General features: G+C 34.5%; 1 protein-coding gene across 2 annotated transcripts in view; it reads left to right on the forward strand.

The window, feature by feature from the left end:
* TTC37 (tetratricopeptide repeat domain 37) overlaps positions 1 to 25,789 on the forward strand; it is a 77,035-nt gene extending 51,246 nt beyond the window's left edge. For both annotated transcript variants that reach the window (XM_045847930.1, XM_045847929.1), the window contains 10 exons: positions 804 to 876; positions 3,347 to 3,400; positions 3,581 to 3,692; positions 7,056 to 7,184; positions 10,386 to 10,507; positions 12,392 to 12,550; positions 15,899 to 16,051; positions 20,688 to 20,818; positions 22,800 to 22,923; positions 24,575 to 25,789. In XM_045847930.1, coding sequence (XP_045703886.1) covers positions 804 to 876; positions 3,347 to 3,400; positions 3,581 to 3,692; positions 7,056 to 7,184; positions 10,386 to 10,507; positions 12,392 to 12,550; positions 15,899 to 16,051; positions 20,688 to 20,818; positions 22,800 to 22,923; positions 24,575 to 24,649 — 1,132 coding nt within the window. In that variant the 3' untranslated portion in view covers positions 24,650 to 25,789. The remainder of the gene's footprint in view (positions 1 to 803; positions 877 to 3,346; positions 3,401 to 3,580; positions 3,693 to 7,055; positions 7,185 to 10,385; positions 10,508 to 12,391; positions 12,551 to 15,898; positions 16,052 to 20,687; positions 20,819 to 22,799; positions 22,924 to 24,574) is intronic.
* Positions 25,790 to 27,213: the final 1,424 nt, after the last annotated feature.

The following is a 27,213-nucleotide window of genomic DNA, read 5'->3' on the forward strand; positions in this document are numbered from 1 at the left end:
TAGAGAACAGCCCTGCATGGCTCAGTTGGTTGAATGTCAGTCTGCAAAGCCAAAGGTTGCCAGTTCAATTCCCAGTCAGGGCACACGCCTGGGTTGCAGGCCTGGGCCCCATTTGGGGCCTGTGAGAGGCAACCAATTGATGTTTCTCTTACACATCGATGTTTCTTTCCCTGTCTTTCTCCATCCCTTCCCCCTTCTCTCTAAAAACAAATAAAATCTTTAAAAAAGAGAGAGAACAGAAATTTTGCCCTTCCAAACTTTGTTTTAGTATGGAAGCCCTTATGAATTCTCCAGTTTGTGATGTAGTCAGTTTGTTATCTGATACTGTCCATTCTGGTGGTCTTAGGAATATTCTGGCCACGTAAGCATTCATTAATGTATTCAAAATTTGGAAAGTAGAAAACTGTTATCACTAGCAGCCATGCTTGTTCATTTTCAGCAGCAAAGTGTTATGTCAGTGGCTTGCTTTCCTTTCACAATTCTCACCTCTTTGTGTTTTCTTTGCATACAACATACTGCATTTACTTATCCTTTCTGAATTAGATCTCATGGCTTTGTAATCATCATGTTGCAGATTTTTTTTCTTATTTTTATAAGGACTGTTGGTGTATATAAGAGGTATAAAATGTGTTTTCTAAAAATTAAGACACTTTCAACCACACATGGACATTATATGGACTTGTTTTAGATGTCTAAAGGATTTTAAACTTAAGTACTAAATAAAATGTTGGTTGCTTGCACTTTTTATGGATAAAGTAACTCCCATGTCTCAGCTCTCTCTCTACCTTTGACGATCTCTGCAGTAACCCTGCTGATCCGGCTCTTTGGTCTCTGTTGTCCCGAGTGGTTGCTCAGCACACTCAACGAAATGCAAAGGTGAGTAATGTTCTAAATCATGGTAAAAAAAATTAAGTAACTTGTGATGTGGTAAATAGTATAATTTTAAAGTAGTAGCATTATCATTCTAAAAAATTAATTTTTTAGCAAGGGAGTTCTGCTATTTAACTGAATTTTCCATTTTTTATTCAATAAGTATTACATTGAGTTTCTGCCACCTACTCTTGTGCTGCTTTGGGCACTATGGACGACACAGAGAATCAGGCGGGCTCTTTTGAACACACACAGATTATGTTAATAGCCATGTGATGAGGTGGTGCTTGCCGCGTTGCCATTTAAGAAGCATTAGCTATTGTACTTTTGAATCCCAAAAGATAATTTTATTTAAAAGCTCCTTAAAAATAAAATGAGCACTAGAACACTGCTAATGTTTAAAGATGTAAATCTAAACATGGACTCATTAATGTTCTATGCAGGAGATTACATATTGTATTTTAGTTCATAAAAGCCAGATATTTTCAGGAGTCTAGAAAGTTTTTTTTTAGAAAGTATTTTTTAGCTGCTGTGGTTAATATGAGCTTTCATTGCTTCTTATTTAATTAGTTGATAAACAGTGATGGAAGCGAATAGGTTTTGAATGCTTACTACATCTGAAAATTCCAGTATCTGAAGTCTCTGTGGTCCTGTGTGGGTCAGCCCCACTTGCTTTCATCTGAGATGGCTTCATTTCTTTGCTTGCCTGATTGTGTATACTTGAAAATTCTGTGTGGAAATAATGTGTGACCTAGGATGAAGGTACCTTTCTCTTCATAGAAATTGTACTTATTTCTGCCAGGTACTTGGGAGGACTACCAGACTGGAACACCTTAAAGAAGGTTTAGAGCTTGAGGTTTCTGGGCCAAACAGGCTACTATGTGCCTGGGTTTCAAGGTCACTTGAAGCCTAATTTACTTCTGATTCACCTTTAACCCAAGGGTATAGACTCTTGGGGTCTCAGCTTTATAACTCCCCCTCCTTATGTGAGCCGTGGACTTTGATTTCTGACCTGCTAGCCCATGGGTCCTTCAAAATGAAAATTCAAATTTGTTAGAATCTGCAAATGGCAGAAGTGGCATCCCTGCTTACTTATCTCCCTGGATTCCAGTTTTAACCTTTAGTTTTGACCTGGTAAGACCTTAATATCTTTGTCAGTTATTCAGTGCTTTGAAGCATACATGTTTTTTAAATCTTATCCCAGTGCTTCTCAAGCTTTAATATGCAAAAAAAATCACCTGATGGTCTTATTAAAATTCAGGTTCTGATTCACTAGGTATGGGATGCAGCCTGATAGTCTGCATTCCTAACAGTTGCCTAGGAAATGCGGATTCTGCTGATATACAGACCACACTCTGAGTAGCAAAGCAGCATTTTTATATATTTTGTCATTTGATCCCAACATATGAAGACAGCACAATTAATGTCCATTTTATAGAGGAGGATGCTGGAGACAGAGAGATTAAATAACTTGTACAAAATCACAGCTAGTGGTTATGGTGATGGGTTATCCCACATCTAAATCCTGAGTCCTTTTTCAACTCTGCTGTGTTGTCTTTCTTCTTTTTAATCCATCTTCTGTTTGTTTTATATTGACATTTTTAAAAGTTCATTTTTAGCACTTTTTTGATTTTTTTGAAATTTTATTGTTGTTCAAGTATAGTTGTCTGCTTTCCCCCCTACCACTCCCCCCACCCCTAGCCATCTCTGTCTCCCTCCCCTGATTCCACCCCTCCTTTGTTTTGTCCATGTGTCCTTTATAGTTGTCCCTGAACACCCTTCCCTCTTTTCCCCTCATTATCCCCTAGTTTTGAAAACATTTCTGGTACACTTATACACTTCTGATATAAAATGAAGACTGCAGTATACTTCTGATTTAAAATGAAATCATTCTCATTTCTTTTCCAGGTAAAAATCTAATTGAATTTTTAAAAATGAAGTGTTTCAAATCAACTTTATGAAACCTGTCATGCATGTTTCTCTCATTTTAGTATTGAGCTGATTATTGAAGCAGTGATGAGCCTCATGGTCCTCCGAACTTCATTCGTTTTACTAGGGATTATGGAAGTTTTTAAACTAGTGGTTTTTTGTGGAGAAACTATGTTAGTTTATCTTATAATAGGTTTTGTGGTCTCTCACCCTGGCTATCTCTCTTTCTCTTGCAGTCTTTCATAATCTTTTATATTGTTAGAAAATATGTACATTTGTGTGGTATCAGTGTAAAATCATAAAACTTTTAGGTCTGTACTGGGTAGAGTTGAAATGGTTATAGTAAAAAAAAATTTTCTTTTATAAAATATTAAACTGGTCTTTTAAAGCAATAATAATAAGTTGATACTCAAAGGAGTTAAGACATTGTGAATGTGATGAAACTGAACCTTTCAAATGATTTAATGGAGATTTTATCAGTCTCAATTTTTATTATTTTGTGAAAGTTTATGCATTTGTTTAAATAATCAGTTCTTTTCTATTATAGGGAGGTGCTGTAGCAGGAAATGTGGCTCACATTCTGGACTCAAATCATGGAAAGGTTAGTTTGCCCCAGTAAAGGAAATGTTCTGCTTGGTAAATAATATTATTGATGAAAGAATAATTCTTCTTCCTAGGCTTAGGGATCACATCATATCCAATAAAGTCATACTTTTAGTTACTTTGAAAGCTAGGGAACTATAAAGAGAATTGCCTAATACCCTTCCTTTCTCTTACATAGAAGGCATTACTGTACACTGCAGTAAATCAGCTGGCTATGGGAAGCAGTTCAGCAGAAGATGAAAAAAATATTGCACTGAAGACCATTCAGAAGGCAGCGCTTCTTTCTCCAGGTGAATATAATATAATTTACTTTGTTAATTAGGGTTCTGTTCCTCTTTCATTTGTGATTTAGGGGAGTAAAGTTTGTATTTTTATGAAATAAGACAAGGGAATGTTAAGAAAATATTTGAAAATTTTACATATAAATATTTGATTATCTACATTTGGCTAGTGATAATTAAGAGACAATCAATTATTGAAGCAGGTTTAAAGGACTATCTGCTTAAAGATAATTTACTACCTATTATTCAAAAGCTGAATTAATATATTTTCAAGAAGTAGTTTTATTTTCATTTTCTGTCAGGCTTTTTAAATAAGGTTTACCTATAGCTACTTATTAATGCATGAACATATTTTGTTAACTTTTTGTGTAGTTAGCTCCTTGAGGATTGGAAATATGTCTTCCATGGTTAGAAATGTCCAAGTGCTGGCCTCACCTGCACTAGCTTTTCCTAGCTCTAACCAGGTGTGCTGTATGCATATCATACATCACAAAAGGTACTGAGGAACTGCATATGGACTGCGTCAGCATGCTCCTGCTACCACAGAAGGCTAGGATGTCTAGCAGTGTAGGGTTAAGAGATGTATTCTTACATACTATTATTTTTAATATGAAATATAGCATTAAATAATTTATTCCCCAGACCACGTCAAACAGTTGTTAGACAAGAATGCAGTTACTTTTGGACAGGGACTGTTGGGAAACAAATTTTACAAAGAACAGATTGAATGTTATCTTCACAGTAAGTGGTGAAGGTCCCAACTAAACTGCAGAATATCTAACATCAGACATTGTTTTATAAAACAAATAAATAGACCCATATCCTGTTGCTTATTATTTCTTTCATTTTTAAAATAATCAGAACAAAAAGAGACCCTCAACATTTAAGTTTCTTACACATTGGGTATGCTTCTGATTTTTGGAACAGTTTTCAAGCAAGTATTAGATGGCATTACTCTGAATAATTCTTATTGTGATCCACAGTTATAGAAGATCTGTTAGCTTTTAAGTGGCCTAAACTTTAGAAAGGTAATATTGCCCAAATAAGGTTCTCTCTAATGAGGTTTTCCGATTTTCCTATATTATCTGGAGAAAAACATACTTAAGGAAGCAAAGTCATCCTATAAGATGCTTATAACGGGGACCGAGTGATGAAGATGAGTTACCTGCTTGAGATTTGTCCTTGGAGTCCAGTGGAAGTGAATATAATTGTAGTTACATGTAGAAGCTGTACACCTAGTCTTTGTAGATCTTTAGTTGAACAAAGTAAAGTTTTGATAGATGGAACTCCAATGGATCTTTTCAGAAATTTAAATATAATCTCAAGAATTTAGAATTTAATGGAAGGAAATCCAATTTCTGCTAGATTTACTGTTTCTGTGATATTAGAAGTATTTTTACTAAATGATACCTAAAAATGTTTTATATATTTTTATATATGGTATTTATATTATCACTTTACTAGGGAATTTGAGTTGCTGATTATCTATGAAAGAGTTCATAAAAACAGCAATTCTTTTTAATTGTGACAGAAGAAATATCTAGCAACTAATGTCCATTCCCCATACCAAAATCTAAACAACAAAATACCCTAAGATTCCTAAAAGGGTTGTTCAGTTAATCTTAGGAGTAGATCACTGTTCAGAAGTTGAGTCCACCTCAGCTGGAATCATAGTACTTTAGACCTGATAGAATGCGAGCCATCATCTAGTTTAGTTGCCTCAGAAAAATCCCAGAGGAAAAGCTGCCACATAGCTCGTGTCATTGGTAGACCTTAAACCCAAAGCTCACACTAGGTCATGTGCCTTCTATTATACAGTAGTCAGATCTTATAAATTCTAGGGAATGGCTGCCATTGCCTGATTCTGGAATTTGTGTTATTTAAGATAAGGTAGTTATCTGGGGTAGAATTTATTTTGCAATATAGAGATATATAATTTTTTATAATATAATATAGAGATATATAATTTTTATACTTTTTTAACAAAAGTATATAATCTTATGTAGATCATAAGATTTCTGTGATTCTTGTGCTCATAGCAATAATACTGTTCATCTATAAATGAAATATATAGGCTTCAGACTTTCAAGGAGACATATACTGGATAGGGCAGTTAGGGTAAGAAAAAATAGAAAACTAAAGCTAAAAATGTATGCTTAAATGACTTTTCATTAACTAGCACCCCCTTGTGGAACTTTAAAATTATCTATTTGTTTTTTAAGGGTAGCAGGACTAAAATAGTAACCATTGAAGTGAACTGCAGAATATTCTCTATAAAATAAAAGACCAAATTTAAAAAACCTGAGTTCCACGTCCCCTTCCAGCCTTTTTCACAGCTACCTTTCTTAAAAAGAGGAGCCTATACTTGCAATCTCTATTATTACTTCTTCAACCTACTCTGTCAGTCTTCCCCCCCACCCTCCTTGCATCCCTTCCTCTGAGGCTTCTATCAAGATGTGAGGAAGGAAGGGAAGATAAAATGAATGAAAAAGTATATAATTATATAATTGCTTCACTTGGAATGAGAAACTTTTTTTTTACAATAAATTTTAATCACAATATGATAATTTTGTTAAAATGCTAACATAATATTTTTTTATTGTTGTTCAAGTACAGTTGCCTCCATCTTCCCCCACTATTCCCCTCCACTCCAGCCATCCCCACCTCCCACCTTCAATCCTGCCCCCCTTTGGCTTTGTCCATGTGTCCTTCATACATGTTCCTGGCAACCCTTCCCCTTTTTTCCCTCTGTTATTCCCTCCCACCTCCCCTCTGGTTACTGTCAGTTTGTTCTTAATTTCCATGTCTCTGGTTATATTTTGCTTGTTTGTTTTGTTGACTAGGTTCCACTTATAGGTGAACAAATACCATATGATCTCACCTATAAGACAAAGTGACTTTCATGCCTGGCTGTCAGAATATAGGTAAAGTGAAGTTGTCTTGAGCTTTGCCTTTGGCTCAGACTTTTCTTAAGAGCTGAGAAATGGTGTGATCTTGCTTCTCCTAAGACTGCGCCTTTGAAACATGGACTGAGAGCATGAGTGCGTGTTTGAGATTTGTCCTTGGTATCTAATGAAAGTGAATATAATTGACCTTTCCACAGTAGCATAGTAGTCTAGGTAAGTGAACTAACCAGCTTTAGAAGAAAAGCTTAATAGGATATTTCTCATCCTCTGATATGTTTCACAAAGATGGCAAATCTTAAAGGATGAATGTAGTAATGTGTCTTCTAAAAACAAGTATATTTAGTTTCCTTTATGAAAATGGAATTTTTCTAGGTATAAATAATTTTTTCATGTGTTTATAAGCTCTCACTTTTGGTAGTTTTTCAGCAATATTAACAAGCCTTCTAATTATATTCCCTGTGTTTAGGTGATCCTGCTGTCTGGGCTGGACTAATGGCAGCCTGCTATGCTGATGATAAACTCGCTCTGGTGAACAACACTCAGCCAAAGAGGGTGGATTTATACTTGGCACTGTTGTCTGCTGTTTCTGCTTCAAGTAAGTTTTAAAAGCATTTTATAATGATAAATGCAGGATAAAAGACTCAGAAGAATACTGCCAAAAGGTAGTGGGGACAATTAGCTGTACACTAAAGGCTGTTATGGTCTCATCTAACAAAGTTTACAAATAAGCCTGGAAATGATCAAATCATTTTTCAGAAGCTGAACTACTTATAGGACAAAACTGAAGAACATTATAGGAATACAAAAATATCTAGCCTTAGGCAAGATAAAATTCACAATGTCTGGTATCCAGTTAAAATTTAATAGGTATGCAAAGAAGCAGAAAAGTACCACCCATAGTGAGGAGAAGGCTCCATCAGTGGAAACAAATCTACAAACGACATATGCTGAAAATCTCTTCGGAATGTGATGGACTGTTTAAAGCACATATGGCAACAATAGCACAAAAGCCAGGAGAGAAAATAGAAGTATTTTGTTGTAAAACTTTTGTACTATAAGTGAAGCAGTATTATATTACTTAAAGATAGACTGTAACAGGTTAAAGATGAATACTCTAAACCTTAAAATAGACACAAAAAAATAGAGTTATAGCTAATAAGCCACCAAAGTAGATACACTGGAATCATAAAAAATTATTCAAAAGAAGAGAAAAAGGGAACAGAGAATAGGCAAAGCAAATTGTAAAACAGTAATAATGTATTAGAGTTAAACCCAGCCATATTAATAATCAAATTAAATATAAATGATCTAAATACCCTAGTTGAAAGGCAGAGATTGTCAGATTGGATAAAAAAGCAAGAGCCAACTACTGCCAAAAAGAAGCATACAGACAAAAATGTAAATCTGTATTTAAATGTAAAGGTAAATAGAACCTAAAAAGTATAAGGATGAAAAAAGATACATACATTATGCCAACAGTAATCAAAAGAATGCTAGAGTGGCCATGTTAATTTCAGACACATTAGAAGTCAGGACAAAGAACATTGCAGTGATTAGGAGGGTCATTTTTCTATGGAATCAACTCATCAAGAGGACATAATATGGGCCTACCTCATTCTGTTGCACTTTGCTTCATAACACTCTGCACATACATGTGTTATTGTGTTCTTTACAAATTAAAGGTTCAAGACAACCCTGTGTTGAGCAAGTCTTTCTGTATCATCTCAACAGCATTTACTCACTTCATATCTCACATTTTGGTAACTCTTGCAATATTTCATGATTACCGAATATGTTACGGTGATCTGTGATCAACGATTGTTGACATCACTATTGTAGTTATTTTGGGACACCAGCAACCACACCCATGTAAGATGACAGACTTAACCAGTAAATGCGTGTGTTCTGACTGCTCCACTGACCTCCTTTTCCCCATCTCTGGCCCTCTCCATGGACCTCTCTATTCCCTGACATCCCACAATATTGAAATAAGGCCTCTGAGGCCTAGGGTATTATTGAAATAATAATCCTACAATGGCCTCTTGAGTGTTCAAGTAAAGGGAAAAAATCAATTTGACAGACTTTATTGTCTTATTTTAAGAAATTCCCACAGCCACCCTAACTTTTAGCAGCAAGCATCCTGATTAATCAGTAGCCATCAATATCAAGGCAAGAATATAGGTAAAAGCAAAAAGATTACAACTCACTGAAGGCTCAGAAGCTGATTAGCAGTTTTAGCAATAAAGTATTTTTAAATTAAGGTATGTACATTGTTTTTTAGATATAATGCTATTGCATACCTAATAAACTACAGTATAATATAAACATAACTTTTATATTCACTAAGAAACCAGAAAATTCATGTGACTCCCTTTTGGAGATGTTTGTAACTGAACACATAATAATCTCTGAGGCATACCTGTAATAAACATCCAGGCACTGATTAACAGAACTGTAAAAAACATAAAATGTACATTGTATTTTATAGTAAAATAGCAGAAAACATGAAGAATTTGGAGGGGAAATGCATGGAGCAGAAACTTACAGATAGAATTGAAAGGAGCAATAGAAAATTCCACAATTATAGTTAGAGGTTTCAACACCTTTCTTTTGATAATTGATAGAACAATTGTACAGAAAAATCAGTAATTATATAATAAAGACTTGAACAACACTGTCAACTAATATGACCTAATTGGCAGTGGTAGTACACTTCTAACCACTGTAGAATGCATATTGTTGTCAAGTGCACATAGAACATTTACCCACATATATTCTGGGCCATAAAACAGGTCTGAATAAATTGAAAAGGATTCAAGTCATACAAAGTATTATGTTATTTTAATATAATGGAATTAAGTTAGACATCAATAATAGGAAAATATCTGGGAAATTCCCAAGTATTTGGAAACTAAATACTATAGTTCTTTTAAATAATCCAGATTAAAGAATAAATCAGAAGAATAGAAAATATTTTGAATTGAATGAAAATAAATATCAAAATTCTATGGTCCTACTAAACCACTGCTTTTAACATTAAATGTCTGCATTGGAAAATAAGAAAGACCTCTAATCAGTGATCTAGCATCTACCTTAAAAAACTAGATAAAGGAAGAGGAAATTAAATCCAAAGTAAGATGACAAAGAAATAATGAAGAGTAGAGATCAATGAAATAGAAAACAGAAAATCAACATTTACCATGTTAATGTTGTGAAAGATGCCAAAGAGTATATACTTTATGATTTCATTATAAGAAGTTTTCAAAAACACAGAATGGTCTGTTTTGACTGAAAATGATTAGTGGTTGCTTAGAGACACAGGATAAGAGGAGGGGATGTGAATTGGAGACAAAGGAGATTACGAGGGGCAGGTGGAGACTTCTGATGATGATGAGTGTGTTCATTGTCTTGACTGTGGTGATGGTTCACAGATGTGTGCTTATGTCAGAACTCATCAAGTTGTGTGCTTTGAATAGGTGCAGTTTATTGTATGTCAGTTATTGCAATACATCTCTTTATGTTTTCCATGAATTATTTTTACTTTTAGTATAGATATAGTGATTTTTAATATGTCGCAAGTGTACAAGGTCTTAAGTTATTTATTACAGATATTCCTACCATGATAGGAATATCCTTTCTCATGATAGGATAGTCTATGGTATTCCAGTGGTTCATGTGAGTTTTAAAAATTGTGTGTGCATAAGTCTTATTGTCATACTTATTAGCAACCAGTTACTCCTCTGAGAACACATTATAATTTGCAGAAAAAGGAAACATTGACATTTTTTGTCTATAGTTAAAGACAAAGAAGTCCTTGGAAGTTACCATGAATCCCTTGAAAAGTGGTCCCTGTCCCAAGCCGTCACCGGTCTGGCGGACACAGGAAGAATAGCTGAAGCTGAAGCCCTTTGCACAAAGGTATTGTTACGGATTGTTATGGATTTGCCCTTTGAGATTTATGGATTCTTGTCTTATTTGGAAAATAATTTCAAAAATAAAGTGCATGTTATTTAAAGAGCATGTGGTGGTGGTTGGGGGCAGTAGTGGTAGTAACGATGATAGTAATGATGACAGTAACACCCAGCATATTGAGTACTTACACAAGCCAGTCACTGCATTTAGCAGTTGGTATTTCAACTTCACAACAATCCTGAGGGCAAAGGTATTTATAATTATCCCCATTTTTACAAGTGGGAAAACTTGGGCTTAGAGAAGATAATTTTGCACAGGAGCTCACAGCTATAAATTGATAAAGTTACCATTGGAATTCACATTTGTTTGACTGTAGGATCCAAGCTCTTGATGGATGATAGATAGATAGATAGATAGATAGATAGATAGATAGATAGATAGATAGAATTAAGGAGACAGTACTTTTCTTTGATTTCTGCTTATTCCCTTCAGAATAGTTTTTACATACCTGAATTATAGGCTCTGTGAGTAAATTCTAATTAGCACCTTATCAGTCACATAGTAAGTGCTCAATAAATATTTACTGAAGGAATATATAAGTTTCATAGACCTACTCAGAAATAATTTATTGCGGCAGGAAAGTTTTAAGCATCACTTTTCCTGAAAACATCATGTTTCATAAATGTTTACCCAGGAGATTGTGTTGTCTTCCAAGAAATTTTTTTGAAAGAGCAGTATAAATTTTTCAGAGAAAGAAGAATGGGTCTTTGAAGATCTCTCCAGCCCTTGAATTCTCTGAAAAGCAGAGTAATATATTTTATCTTTTATTTAAGAAATTCCACTTAAGCTCAGGGCAGGTTAATATTTTATAGTGAGAGTAATCCTAAATTGACAGTTGGCTATGCTCTGTCTGACAGAGTAACAGATACTTTTATGAACCTTTCCTTGTCATTTTATTGTTCCAGTGTCTTACTTAGAAAAAAGCAATTATGTTGTATTTATTTCAGGAATAAATACATTTAAGACTATGACCTAATTAGTAAAAAAAAGAGAGAGAAACATGTTATTGAGAGACAAGCAATAAAGGAAGAAATATTTAAAATAGTAGTGGAAGGACTTGTATAGAGAACTTCAAGTTCTTTCATGTATATATGGAAGGAGATACATATATAAAATGCACATGTGTATGTATGTATGTATTTCAGGGTGTAAATAGCTTGGGGAAACTCCCAATGTGTACAAAGTCTGTGCCTGGGGAAGGACACACAATGATATCTTCATTAAGAGATTCAGAAAGGAAAAATATTATAGATCTTTCCTTTTTACATACAGTTGTTTCTCCAATAAGAAATAGTATTAGCCTTCATTGTTAATTTCATATTTTCTTAGTTCTGTTATTTATGTTCAGAACCTAAAGTTCTTAGGATATCACCTGAGAATAAACCAAGTGAAAGGGACATACTACCGTATTTTGCTGTATATAATATGCACCCATGTTTTTCTGTGCACCATACACAGGATTATTATACCTATTATTATCCCCATGCCATGTAACTGTTATACCCATGTATAATGCACTTCCTTATTTTCCCCAAATATTTGGGCAAAAAGTGCACATTATACATGGCAAAATGTGGCAAATCTAAAATGAATGACCCATAAACTACAATAATAGTATTAACCAATTTAAAGATTATTTATATGTAGAATTTGATATTTCCAAGATGTTTAGTGTTTTATTTATTTTACTTTTGCAGTTGTTTATCTTTTTAATAAGAAAAGGAAAAATTTAGATTTTTTTTCCCCAGCATGGAAAATAGCTTTATTGCCTACTACATTTCATATTTAAGGACCGATTTGATATATTTCTATTTGGGGTTTAAATTTTAGAACTTAAAATGTAACCCTGATCAGCCAGATGTTATCTTACTTTTGAGACAAGTTCAGTGTAAACCACTCCTGGAATCGCACAAGCCTCTTCCGGATGCCGTACTTGATGAGCTCCAGAAAACAGTCATGTCCAACTCAACCTCTGTTCCAGCTTGGCAGGTAAATCTCCTCCTTTCTCAACATGAGTCCTGAACTAAAATACTCCGTGATATTAGCTAAGGTCAGGTTATCCTCCATTTTTATTTGTGTTGCTTTTAAACTCACCAGAAATCTCATTTGCAAGATTTAAAGGGTGTTACGATTAGAAAGCAGAAAATCAGCATTTACCATGTTAATGCTGTGAAAGATGCCAGACAAAGAGTTTATACTTTGTGATTTCATTATAAGAAGTTTTAGAAAATGCAAAATGGTCTGTTTTGACTGAAAATGATTAGTGGTTGCTTAGAGACACAGCATAAGAGGAAAGGGTGCACATTGGAGACAAAAGAGATTACGAAGCAGCAGGTGGAGACTTCTGATGATGATGTGTTCATTGTCTTGATTGTGGTGATCGTTCACAGATGTGTGCTTATGTCAGAACTCATCAAGTTGTGTGCTTTGAATAGGTGCAGTTTATTGTATGTCAGTTATTGCAATACATCTCTTTATGTTTTCCATGAATTATTTTTACTTTTAGTATAGATATAGTGATTTTTAATATGTCGCAAGTATACAAGGTCTTAAGTTATTTATTACAGATATTCCTACCATGATAGGAATATCCTTTCTCATGACAGGATAGTCTATGGCATTTCAGTGGTTCGTGTGAGTTTTAAAAATTGTGTGTGCATAAGTCTTATTGTCATACTTATTAGCAACCAGTTACTCCTCTGAGAACTCTATTCTTTGAGAAGACTATTCTGTCCGCACTGAATTGTAGTGATGCTTTTATCATAAACCAGGTGACTTGTGTATGTATGGGTCTGCATTCAGGGCTCCCTGTTCTGTTCCATTAATCTATTTGTTTATTCCTGCATATAGCTTTATAATCAATCCTGACATGTGGTAATATTAAGACCTCCCACTTTCTTGTCCCTCCAGTTTGTCTCAGTCATTTTAGGTCTTTAGCATTTACATATAAATTGTCAATTACTTTCCCTTCTAACTTCTCACTCCACAAAAACCCTGATGGGATCTTAACTGGAATTGCATGAACCTATAGTTTAATATGTAGAGAAGTGGCAAAGTAATGCTGTTGAATTTCTCTATCCATGAATGTGTTATATCCCTCAAATTATTTAAGTTCTAAATTTCAGCATGTTTTATAATTTTCAGTGTAGAGGTCTGTTATATTTTTGTGCTAAATTTATTTCTAGGTTTTTGTTGTTCCAATGAAAGTGGTCTTTTTTTCTATTAGCTTCAAATGTTTAGGAATGCCTTCCATTTTTGTATGTCATCTGTGCAACAACCTTGTTAAATTTACTTATTCTTTTGAAATGATTTTGAGTTTTCTACATACACAATTATGTCATTTGCAAATGAATGATAAAGTTTTACTTTTCATTCTGATATTTTTATATTTTTTCTTACAATGTTGCACTGTTTAGAACTTTGAATACAGTGTTAAATAGAAGTGGTGATAAGTGAACATTCTTATTCTCTACCTCAGGAAGAAACATTTGATATTTCATAATTAAGTATATTAGCTGTAGGTTTTGTAGTTATTTTTATCCGGTTTAAGGTGGTTCTCTTCAGTTCTGAATTTTTCAAGAGAGATTTTTTTTATCACGAATGGGTGTTGAATTTCATCAAAAATTGTATTGGTATGTACTATAATGGTTTTTTTCTTTATTCCATTAATATTGTGGGTTACATTGATTTTCAGATATTAAAACAGCTTGCATTTTTAGAAGATGTGTTATTATTTTACATGTTGCTGGGCCAATTTGTTAATATATTTCCTTAGAATTTTTGTGCTTCTATTCATGATAGAGTTTGACCTATAATTTTTCATTCTCATAAGATTCTTGTTAGATTTTGGTATCTATGTTGTTGCTCCCCTTTGTTGCTGTTGTTTTGTTTTCTGAAAGAGTTTGTGTAAGAGTGACATTTCTTTAATGTTTGGAAGAATTCACCACTGAAGCCATTCAGGCCAAGAATTCTCTTTATGGGAAAGTGTTTTTTTTTTTTAATTGCAGATTAAATTTCTTTAATCGTCATAAGACTATTAAGATTTCCTGTGTCTTTAGTTTTGTTGAGTTACAAGGAATTTGTCCAAAGTTCATCTCAATTTCATATTTATTGGCATAAAGTTCTTATATCTTCTTTTTTTATAAAATCTGTAAGGAGTTTCCCTTTTTCATTCTAACTGATAATTAATGTTTTACATTTTTTCCTGTTAACATAAGCAATTTTATTAACTTATGAAAGAACCAACTTTTGTTTTGATATTATACTTTCTTTATATGTTATTGATTTCTTCCATTATTTACTTTCTTTGGATTTAGTTTTTTTCACCTAGCTTCTTGAGATAGAAATTTATATTATAGGTTTTTCATCTTTTTCCAGTATATGCATCCCACGAGATTTTATGTAGTGCTTTTATTGTGATTCATTTAAAAATGTTTTCAAATTTTCACTGGAATTTCTTCTTTGATGTGTGTTTTCTTTTTTCTTTTTCTGAAGCATGCTGCAAAATTTCTAGTATATGAAATGGTGGGAATATTTTAGTTAGCTTTTTCTTGCTGACTTCTAGTTTAATTTTACTTGATAAGAATATACTTTGTGGGATTTCAGTTTTTTGAAATTTGTTCACACTCGTGTATGTCGAAGCGTATGGTCAGATTGGTAGATGTTGCATCCACTTGCAAAGAATGTATATTCTGCAGTTATTGAGTGTAGTCTTCTAAATGTGTCATTTAAGTCATGCTGGTTAGTTATATTTAAATTTTGCATACCCTTACTAACTTATTCTCTGTTTCTTTTATCATTGTTGAGATAGGTGTGTTCAAATCTCCAACTGTGATTCTAGATTTGTCTATTTCTCCTTTTATTTCTGTAAATTTTTGCTTCATAAATTCTGTGCTATTAGATATATACAGATGTGGGAGTGTTATTTCTTCCTATTGAATTGACTCTTTTATCTTTATGAAACAGCCACTTTTATCTCTTAATATTTCTTAAAGTCTGCTTTTTTGGATATTAATGCAGCTGTACAGACTTACTTTTGATTAGTATTTACATAACATATCTGTTTCTACATTGCATTTTGATTTTGTTCTTGACTTGCCATTTTAGAAAACTTTTTAAGACTTCATAGTAGGGTTGACTGGTAAGCTGTTGCTAATAGAATGGCCAAGAATGCTAACCTCTTTTTTGACCTGGGATTTTAGTTTTGGGGGCACAAAACTTACCAATAATTTTTAAAAATTCAAAACTCCATTCGAGTTTATTAAATTTGTTGGAAGTGGAATATCACACTGTGTACTAAACTGAAATCTTTTGGGTGCTTCTTTTTTTGTTTCTCAGTGGCTGGCACACATATATCAGTCTCAGGGAATGATGGGTGCTGCAGAGATGTGTTACAGAAAGAGTCTGCAAGTCGCATCCCAGCAGGGCAGCTGGAGTGGAAAGCTCTCGAGTCTGCTGAGGCTAGCGCTGCTTGCGTTGGAAGTCTGTGTGGTAAGTTCATGTTATAATTATAATCATGAAAATTGATTCTTTTATTTTTTCTTTCAGAAGAAAGCTTTTTATATAGCGATATCTTACTGAGTTCCTAATGTTTCATTGCTGTCTATTGTGGTCTCTGGATAAACTTTGTATTTGGGCTCTTGGTGGACGTAAGAGTAACATAAACCCATAGACTCTAGCCAGACCTTCTCAGTGTTTGGAGAAAAAAAACCCAAAGATTCTGATTTTAAGTTGGATTATGTCAGAATACACATTTTTGTTTTCTGGTGATTTAATTTAGAATCAACACAGTTACTCGTATGTCAAAAAGATGCCAATAATTAACATTTTCACTCAATTCTCAGTTCAGTTTGACATTCTGTAAGTAGTATCTTGTAATTTTTGACCTGACATTCTGTTTTCCAATACCAAGATAAGCTTATTAGTCTTGAAGCATTATGTGCTGGTATGGAAAACTCATCAAAATAAATGTTTAAGTGGATGTGTGGGGAGGCAAACTACACCACAGTGTCTATGATATCTTAGTTGAGTATATTATATGTTTTTAAGAGTCTGTATCTCTAAATACCTTGAGTATGTATTGTGTACATGCTTGTAGGCATATAGGAAGATATAAAAGAATCTTAATGACAGTTACTTTGGGTAATATAACACTGGAGACTTTTAAGGGACAGCAGAGGAGAATTTTTAATTTTATTTCCTTAGTGTTTGAATTTATCTTATGTGGGTTACTTCCGTAATTCAAAGATAAACTGTCGTTTTTTGGGGGTTTTAAATTATTAGAAGAAATTGTCCTAGACAGGCCTGAATTCACTCATACTTTCACTATACTAATCCATTGTCAGCATTGCGTACCTGTTTTAACTAGACAATTTGACAAAGAAATATAAGAATTAGGACTTTTTCACTATGGTGCTGTTAATGTACAGCACATTTAATAGCTCTATAGGTCAGGGGCCCTGTTTGGTCATTTTTGCATCCTTGCTGCACCCCCTCTGCCTATATGCCTAAGGGCTCCTCATAAATGATTTTTTAATAAATGGACAAATAGTAATTGTAGTCGTATTTGAGGTGCTTTGGGTGGAAAGAAATCATGGTTAATCGAAACTGTATACCTCAAACATTTTGTTTGTCCCATATTTATATTTAGCCAAAGTCTTTGTGACGTCAGCAGGTGGTGAGCTATGGAAGCCACACAGTACCTGGACATGCTCTTGAATATGTGAACTGGAGAAGTATATACTCTTTTAGTCTTAGTGTTTGTTAGTTAATAAGTATTATTTAGTGGTATGCTTCTTTTGTTTGTTCTTAATTCTGGGAAATTAATCTGACCTGGAATAAATAGTAGCAAGCATATATAGATAGCACTCAGCTTGTGCTAGGCACTATGATAGTGCTTCACACGTGGTAACTAATTTAATAGTCACAGTAACCCCATTGTACAGATGAGGGAACTAGCTTGCAGTTTGGTAATAACCATGTGTGCCTCCCTCCCCACCCCCACCCACCGCCACAAAGGTGTTTTCTCTAAGAACCTTGGTTCCGGTTCTGCTATTTAATACCTGTGAGAACTTCAGCCAATTAAGCTGTTTGGAGCAGTCCACCTTCACTTTTTTTTGTAATAGTGAAGATTACACCTACTTTGCCTTCTTATAGAGTTGTTATGGATATCAAATAAAATTTACAAATGTATTTGTGAACCTCAAAGCACTACCTAAAACCAGGATACCACTAACAAATAATAAGTTAGACTAAAAGAGTATAAATTCTAAGATTTGACACCCAAGAATTATTATTATAAGGAGACTCCATGTTTCTGTGGCGAATAGATGGCAGTGTGCAGAGAAGCAGTATGTTAAAATTAGACTGTTTTATGAGAGGCAATTGTATGTGTGATAATGTATGACAAGGATTTGTTTTTCTCTCTTTTTTTTTTCCTTTTTTTTTTTTGAGAGAAGGGAGGGAGAAAGAGAAGGAGAGAAACATCAATGTGTGGTTGCCTCTTATGTGGCCCCCACTGGGGACCTGGCCTGCAACACAGGCATGTACCCTGACTAGGAATTGAACTGGCAACCCTTTAGTTTGCAGCCCATGCTCAATCCACTGAGCTACACTAGCCGGGGCTGACAAGGATATTAAACTGAAAGGTGTAACTAAGATTTTAAATGTCAAATTCCACAGTGAGATATCAGATCAAGATACAGATTTCTGAAGAAGGTAGAAAGACTAACCTATGAGGAAACTATACAGGAATTAGAAGACTGAAGTTGGAGGATTGTGAAATTTCTGGAGAGCTAGACGTCATCTTACAATGGCACCAGTGAAATCTAGACTTCTGGTAGTTCACTAGAGGCCTGAAACCATAGTTAGAAAGAATAGATGGGACCGTTGGGTGGAGGAACAAGCCATCTGCTGCTGCCCGTAACCATATCTCAGCTGGGCGCTGAGGAATTTAGAGTGGGGTACAAATATTACTTTAATGAAGATTGAAGTATTGAAAAGAAGTGGACATTTTAATTAAGACTGTGTTTGTGAATCAGTGTAAAAAACATAGATGTAAGAGTCATGGGGCCTACTGTAAATTTACATCTAGGGACAGAGGAAAAGTCTTCCTCATGTAATAAATTCTAAAGACATAATGGGAGACAAAAATAAACATTCTGCCCTGGCTGCTGTGGTTCAGTGGATTGAGTGCTGGCCTGCAAACCAAAGGGTCTTGGGTTTGATTCCCAGTCAGGGCACATGCCTGGGTTGTGGGCCAGGTCCCCTGTGGGGGTCATGTGAGAGGCAATCACACATTGCTGTTTCTCTCCTTCTCTTTCTCTCTCCTTTCCCACTCTCTCTAAAAATAAATAAAATCTTTTTAAAAAAAATAAAAATAAACATTCTGGTCCCATTGTTTAACATACCAGTTACATATAGCAACTTTTTCCTTATGTAATAACCTTTGGGATAACTTTACAGAATACTTTATATGAATGAGTTCTTGGAATTTATAGAGTGTATTATAAAAGCAACCAGTGAGTTTGTGTTATTGGTTTCAAAAATATACTCAGAATAATTATGTTAGTATGGACTTTGCCTTTTTTTTTTTTTTTTTTGCCAGATGCACCCAGGGTTCCATTGCTCCTGTCTTTGTAGATGATGCCTCACTTCTCTCTTTACAAATTCATTATCTTTATGGCCTCCTCTTTCTTGATTAAACTAATCACTGTTGCCTGTACTACCCTCAAAGTTTATTGCTCTTTTCCTTTTATCATTTAGATTTTGAAATGGACTATGTATTGACTCATTTTAACTTTATTGAAATGTATATTCTAGCTACTTGTAATTATGAAATCTTGGTTGCAGTTTGAGTTTTTTAGTGAAAGATTTAAAATGTATTTTTCCTTCTACATAATTCAGTAGAGTGCTTATTTTCATTACCGTTTCCTAGGAAATAACTTATCCATGTTATAAAGTATATATTATAAGAAACAAAAGTTTGCAACTTAAGTAATATATATATATATATCTTAACATTTTCTCCATAAAGTGAAATTCTTCTTATTCATTTTGAAATTAAATTTATTGGGTGGCATTGGTTCATAAGATTATATAAAAGTTTCAAGTGTACATTTCTGTGATACACGATCTGTATATTGCACTGTGTGCCCACCACCCACAGTCAGATCCTCTTCCGTCACCATGTATTTGGCCCCTTTACCCTTTCCTACCCCTCATGCTCCTCCCTCTGGTAACCACCATGCTGTGGTCTGTGTCAGAGTTTCAGTCTCATATCCCACATTTGAGTGAAATCATATGGTTTATAACTTTTTCTGACTTAACTTTGCTTAGCATGATATTCTCAGGGTCCATCCATGTTGTCGCAAATAGAGTATTTCATCTTTTCTTATGGCTGAGTGGTATATGAATAGTATATATGTACCACATCTTCTTTACTCAGTCCTCTATCGATGGACACCTTGGTTGTCTCCATGTCTTGGCCACCGTGAATAATGTTGCCATGAACAAAGCAGTGCATATGTCTTTGCAAATTAATGTTTTCAAGTTTTTGGGTAATTGCTCAGATGAGGGATTCCTGGGTCATATGTTAACTCTATTCTTAATCCATAAAGTGAGATTCTTTAAAAGATGTTTTCAATATTGATGACTTTAATTTAATTTCTTCATCTCTGGTCTGCTTTGCATGTTTTTTCTGTATTGGGATTTTATTAAGATATCTTATTTCAGCCTTTCTTTTTAGATAATTTCTGAAATGTGGGACTTTTTATTTCTCACTATGTTAAATTGAGTTTTGTATATTTGGTAGACCATAAGCTTAGTAACTAAACTGATATATTTTATTCACCTATATAATAGAATAGTGTGTTTTCTTTTAACAAGTATTTTAGTGTTTTTAAGTGATATCTTGTCTTTGAAACCTTCCTTTATCCTAGTCTACTGCTACGTAGCAGCTCCTGAGGGGCAGGAATCCGATCTCAATCATTTTGTAGAATTATGTTCCTTGTCGCATTTACATGGCACCTTGGACAAGTAGGCGTTGAATAAATGAGAGTTGAATTGCATTCTTGTAAGGTAAACATGTCAAAAGCTTTGATTGGATATTTGTCTTATATTTTTACAGGCCAACATTTCCGATGATCACTGGCCGTCCTTGGTTCAGGAAGCTACAACTGAAGCCTTGAAACTTTGCTTTTGTCCGCTGGCCATCCTTGCACAAGCTTTGTTACAGTTCAACCGCAAAATGGGGGCAAGGTGTGAAGAGTCTTTGTTCATGTTTTTTCTTAGAAATATTTATTTTTAATCCTTCTAGGAAGCAAACAAAGGTTTTTGATTAGTTTAACAACTTTTCATACTCATTTATCTGTATCTATTTTAAAAAGACTGGTTCTAGTAACCCAGTAAGGAATGACATAAAGCCCTACATTTGTGTTTTAAAAAAAATCCGAACACAGACACAGAACATGAGATTTGGTGCAACAGTATTTTGGGTGAAGAAGGCCTTGGGGCTTTTGCTCTTTACTGTCTTAGGATGAGCCACTAGTGTATTGCAGATGTTAGAAACAAAACCAAACTGCCGAAGTTCATGGCTAGATGGACACAAATTCTTGCAAGCCAGTAAACTATGAGAAAAGTAATAACTATTGAAAAGACATATACATAAATAATGTGGGTTTTATATCTGAAAATCCAAAAGCTTCTCAGATTAAAACATTTTCAGCAGTTTTTTTATTGGAGGGTAGGGTTGCATTATAAATAAATTTAAAGAAAGCTAATTCAAGGTCATATGGATGATAAAACAGGCAAGAATGTTTCAGACTCATAGATAGCAGACTGACAGCTTTGGGGTGGGGGGTGTGTTTGAGGATGGAGGGATCGAGCCAGAAAGAAAAAGGACATGTCACAGACATGGACAACAGAGTGGCAATTGTCAGGGTGGGGGGTAGATGGAGGTAGGAGAGGGTATAAGGTGGATAAATGGTAATGGAAAAAAATACAATTAAAAAGCAGGAAAAAGAATATTTCAAAATACTAAGAATAGTAACTAGCCCTAATGAGTATCACACATAACACAGAGCAGTCATAAATCAGTGGTTTAGAAACATAGATCACTGGAACAGAGTAAATAGTAGAGACAGATGCATGTAAATATGTGGCAGAGATCACACCAATACCACAAAATTGGTGTTAAGGAAGAATTAGGACATATTTAGAAATATTTATTTTTCTAATTTTTCTAATTTTTCTTTATTTTTCTATTTATTTTTCTAAATTTCATATCTGCTGATATGGCTAATCAGCAGTTTCAGCATGATTTATTAATATTTATTTATGGCCATTTATATGACTGATTTTACCAAAAAATGTTTTATGCTATGATTTAAACTTCCTAATGAACTCTTTCCGCTAATGCTCAGCGTGGCTTACGTAGAGGGCTCTAACCCCCTTTCCCTCATAATCTCTGTTAGTACCTCTTGTAATTTTTATCACCACCAAAATCATCCCAAATAAACATACAGTCTAGGAAAAAACAGTGTACTCACTATGTGGTTTCCATGTAGAAGCATCCTCAAGACAAGTTCTTCTGTTCCTGCTTCAAACCAATGCTATTTATAAGATCCTCATGTTCCACAGTTCTGAATTAGCACTACTTAGGTTGTTTCTACCTGTACAGACATCTTTGGAGTCTTAGGCACTAATAAATTTGGAAAGAAAAAATTGGAACACAACTGTAAATCAGCCTGTTATTACATGGATTCTCACATTGTACACATTCTTGAAAACATACTAAAAGCCCAATACTATGTATTTAGGCTTTAGTATAGATAGTGAGTATTTGTTCTTATTCCACTCTATACTATTTATGATAATTTATTGATTTATTTATATTCTTCCTGTTTTCAAAAAACATTAGAGATAGAGCACTCAGAAGTGCTCATAAAATAGGAGCCCCTTCCTCATTCTATTTGGAATGAGCCTTAATGGGGATAATAACAGCAATCTGCCTCACAAGGTTGTGAATATTAAATGTGGCCATATATGTAAAATACTCAATATAGTACATAGCACATTGTAAACACTTTATAAATGTTAACCATTATTATTACCTTTATTGTTATAAAAATTTTTTAAATGTGAATTAGCACCACATCTACAAAAGAAAAATAATGGGTATAAGAGACTAGTCAATGAAATATTTTGTATTATTTATATGCTTTGAATATCTTTTTCTCAGAGAGACACGGCGGCTTTTGGAGAGACTGGTGTATCAGCCTGGCTATCCCAAGTCTATTGTATCAACTGCACGTTGGTACCTTCTGAGGCACTTGTATGCCAAAAATGACTGTGAGCTCATTGATGTAAGGCATTGATTTTATTCAGAGTATTTCATGTGGACCTTTGTTGGAAGAGGGGTGAGGGTTGCTGTCCTGTGCACTGCAGGGTTTCAGCAGCATCCCTGACCACTGTGCCCACTGCATCCCAGCAGCACTGCCATCCTCCCTCTCCCCGACTTGTGACACCAAGATTGTCTCGTAGACATGGCCAAATGACACCTGAGGTGAAATCACCCCTGGTTGAGAACTAGTGACTTAACCAGCAGGAAATACATCCCCCTAACGTGCTGCGTAGAAGAGGAGGAGATAGACAAAGGTGCTAGCTGCTGGTTGTGGTATTTCTTGATCACTGCCGCGAGGCAAATAGGTAGACATGGTACAATTAGAAGTAGCAACAGTTAATGGGATGTTCATATTATCTTTAGAAAAGTTATTCTACCTCTTTTTTTTTCTATAAAATACATGTGACAATTTCTACTCTGTTTCTTGTGGGATGGCTCTAGTATCTAAATATACAAATGTCTGCATATATCTAAAATTGTTTTTTTAAATGTAGAGTATAAAATACATGTATTGGGTTAAGATTCTCATAACTTCAGCCAGCAATTTTTAAAACACAATAAAAATGAATGGGAAGTGTTTTTAAAACACAACATTTGAAGTACTGTTTGACCTTTGGTGAAATATATAATATTTAAAAAATATTAATGAAAACAATGTTTGGAGAAAGGCATTATAATCAACATATCACAAACCAAAAGAGAAGAACTTACATGAATTTTGGGAGACATTTCACCACGGGTCTCTGGCATTTCTGAACGTCCTGTGAGCAGAGGGCCTGACTGCCCTTTGTGCCAGAAGATATTTTCAAGGATGCACATGTAGTGACAATCTTGAGGGACAGCGATAAGCAAAGGGTACGCCTGTATACTGCCCACTATAATAGCCTCAGATCTCCTGGGCTCAGTGTTCCCCCCTTGTAATGCACCCCAGTATGTATGTGGGAAACTATGTGTCCATCTGTGTCACTCCTGGGAGACTTAGAAGGGGCGGGAACAGATGCAAATCTGTTGATGCTCATGTCATTTGCTGTACCAGGAGTGATACCATGGCGGGCTAACTTGTTAAGTTGCAAGGAGAGCAAAATCTGGATCCTTTCACAGTATTTGAAAATGAACAACTGAAAACTGTTTCAGTAATCAACTGACCAACTTACATGAAATCTTCTAGTTTGTGGAATTGGTAAAAATCACAGAAGATTTCTTGATAGAACCTAGAATCTAGAGCTTCAACCCTAAACTGTTGTGTTAAAGGAAAGCGGTGTCATTTGGACAGTTCTATGCATAGAATGGGCTTTTGGGTAAGAGTTAAGAAGTGACAGTATTGTAAACAAAGTTGCCAAACAAAACCTTTAATTTTATACAGTGCTGAGAGTGGTCACATTCAAAATGTTGGCATCTATACGAATTGAGCGTTTGAATAAATTGTTCTTATTTCTGATATTAGTTCTAGGTGAACAATTTGTTTCAGCAAAAATGAAAGATTACATGTAGTCACGCTTTTTGTGTAGTTTGATATTGCCTACTGCTCTTTGACATATTTGTCTTCCATGAATCTAAATGTAGATATTGTTCATGAACAAAATGCTAATGCTCCTGTATGTGATTTCCCACAGGTGCTGGTGAGCAATGCCAAAACTCATGGAGATACAAGAGCATTGGAACTGAATCAAAAACTGTCTTCACAATGACAGTGCAATTCTTTGTATAAAGCAAGCAAACCAAAAGCTGTTAGAAAGAGTGAAACAAAAATCAATAACCTTTCCCCACAGCAACATTTTTTTAAAACTATGTATTATTTATTCCTTTTTTAAATCTAAAGACATTTATGTTCTTAAATTAGGGGTGCAATTTTCCGTGAACTCTAATGTAACTTTAATCTGAAAAACAGCTTTGATTTTGAGAAGTCCATAATGAGAGGAAAAACCATGATTCCCTTAGTAATTCAAAGTTATGTAAACCATTATTTTCTCTATTTTTACATTGTACACAATAGGATTTTTTATGATCCCCTACAATAAAGCCTTAATAGTCATTTCCTAAATAATAATAATAAGCATAATGCAGAATTTAATTTGTTTTTATGAAATTTTAGAGTTCAGCAGGCCAACTCATAAAATCCAAATAATCTTATGACCTGTTTTACTAGTGGTTCATCTCAGATCTTGTTGAAGAAGCATGATAGAAATCTTGGTGAGGCTTAGACTATGGATGGATGTATTTATATAGTTCGAGACACTCGGGTGTATGACTGCATTTAAAAAATGAATGGAAAATATTGGAAAATAATACAATATATACTCAATCATGGAATTCCTTCAGCTATGATGAAAAGACTTGAATTTTCTAAAATAAAATATGGTGTCTTATTTTCTTTATAGTATCAATATCAGATATAATTTTTAAATTTCAAATTTTAAAACTTGAGAGCACATTTAGTTATTTCAAAAAGCACTTTATATATTTGAAGAAACTGTGTCACTTACTTTGGATTAGCATTTGAAAAATGTTTTCAGACATTTGCACGTATTATTTATCATACAAAAATATGTTGTTGTATTTTATGTGTTTTTCCAAACCAGCAGCTTTACGACGTTACTTTGTGAGATCATATGAATTCATAACATTCTGTATTTAAATTTTACTTCAGAGTTTAATCTGTTGAACTAACTATAATTTGATGAATTCCCAAATTTGGCTGAATATTTTCATCATTTAGATCTGTGCAATCAGAATATTTAAAATGGGGCCTAGTTCTCTGCATTTTAAAGGCATGCCTAAGAGGTCCTAATGCCCATTAAAGTGTATGAATCACTAGATTAATCCAATAATGATCCTTCTCTTTTTTCTTTTTTTAAACAAGAGCAAGCAACTTGCCGTCCTCTCCCCATTCTCCCTTATGCTCACATCTGTCAAATAGAGTCGGTGTGTTGACAGCAGGGCCCACAGACTGAGCCTGGTTGTGCTGTGAAAGGCTGCCGGTGCAGCCCTGCCGGTGCCCTCCTGCTCCCTCAGGAGACCACTCCGCCCTGACCTGCAGAGCAGGCCATTCCATCTGCTTAAGTGCTCAGGATTCAGCTCTAGGTCTCCATCTGCTTTCTGGGCTGTGACCACCAGGTAACTTTTACCTGCAGTGTGGACTTGGTTAGCCTTTGCTCCACCAGGCCTGTAGTCAGGGTAACCTTTGAACTCTATTTTCTAGTTCTGGCCTCCAAAAGCCTCAGACCCAGGTTTTCTAGAAGACAGGATTGGGAAAAGAACCTTATTAACACTGTCACAGGTGATTCTTTTTGGCATAGATGTACATACATCTTGTTTGTTGCCTTCTCTTCAAGTTGCTGCCTAGTTACCATGAGCCTTAAATCATCCCTAACCATGTAAGTAAAGTTTATACTGCTTACTTCATACCAGACCTATGCTAAGTGTTTTAAATATTGTCATTTAATCCTAGTTAGTAAAGGAGAGTTGTCCTAAACAGGATGCTTAAAGCAAATTCTAAGTGAATCAGTTTTATCAGATTCTCAGATCTTTAAAAGAAGCTGAAATTCCCCTTCTGATTTTATATGGAAAAATTACCTTACATGTAATTTCCTGAAGTACTAATATTTAATATTTATATTATTTCACTATTTTGGTTATTTTTTTTGAGAATTGTACTTTTTCTGCTTGTTTTTACCTACCATTCGTTAATGATTAACTAGATGTGTATAGGTTAGCTTGGTATCTGATAGTCATTTTCTGTGGTAGTGATACTTTTCAGCTTATGAGTAAACTTTTGGAACACAGTCTATTTGGGATCACATCATATTTCTTGAAGAGTCTCATTAATTCCTGGTTAGGATAAAAATAGAACCTTAGTTTAAAATGTTTTACTCTTTTTTCATGTTACAAAATGAGTTCCTTTAATTCAAAATCGACATAGAACAGCATTGGACAGAAGTACTCAGGTTACTGACATTAAGGGAATTAAAAGATGTACATTAAAAGAGTATGACATATTAATTAGGAAAATATATACTGATAAATAACATATATGAAATAATACACACTTGGTTGTTCCATAGAAAGTTTGATGTCTGCTTTGAGGAAGGTTTATAGGAATAAAATTAGGAAGCATAAAGATTTGTGTATGAATCAGCATGGCTTGCAGATCCATTTCAATTTTTGCACATTAAAAAATATGGACACTTCGTTTCGGCAGAGTGGACCTTTTTCTCTCTACAGGTCTTGTTTCTTTCTTTCTCGCACTTTATTG

The sequence above is a fragment of the Phyllostomus hastatus genome, unplaced genomic scaffold, assembly GCF_019186645.2.
Source record: "Phyllostomus hastatus isolate PE091 unplaced genomic scaffold, TTU_PhHast_1.1 phas_contig_58, whole genome shotgun sequence".
NCBI lineage: Eukaryota > Metazoa > Chordata > Mammalia > Chiroptera > Phyllostomidae > Phyllostomus > Phyllostomus hastatus.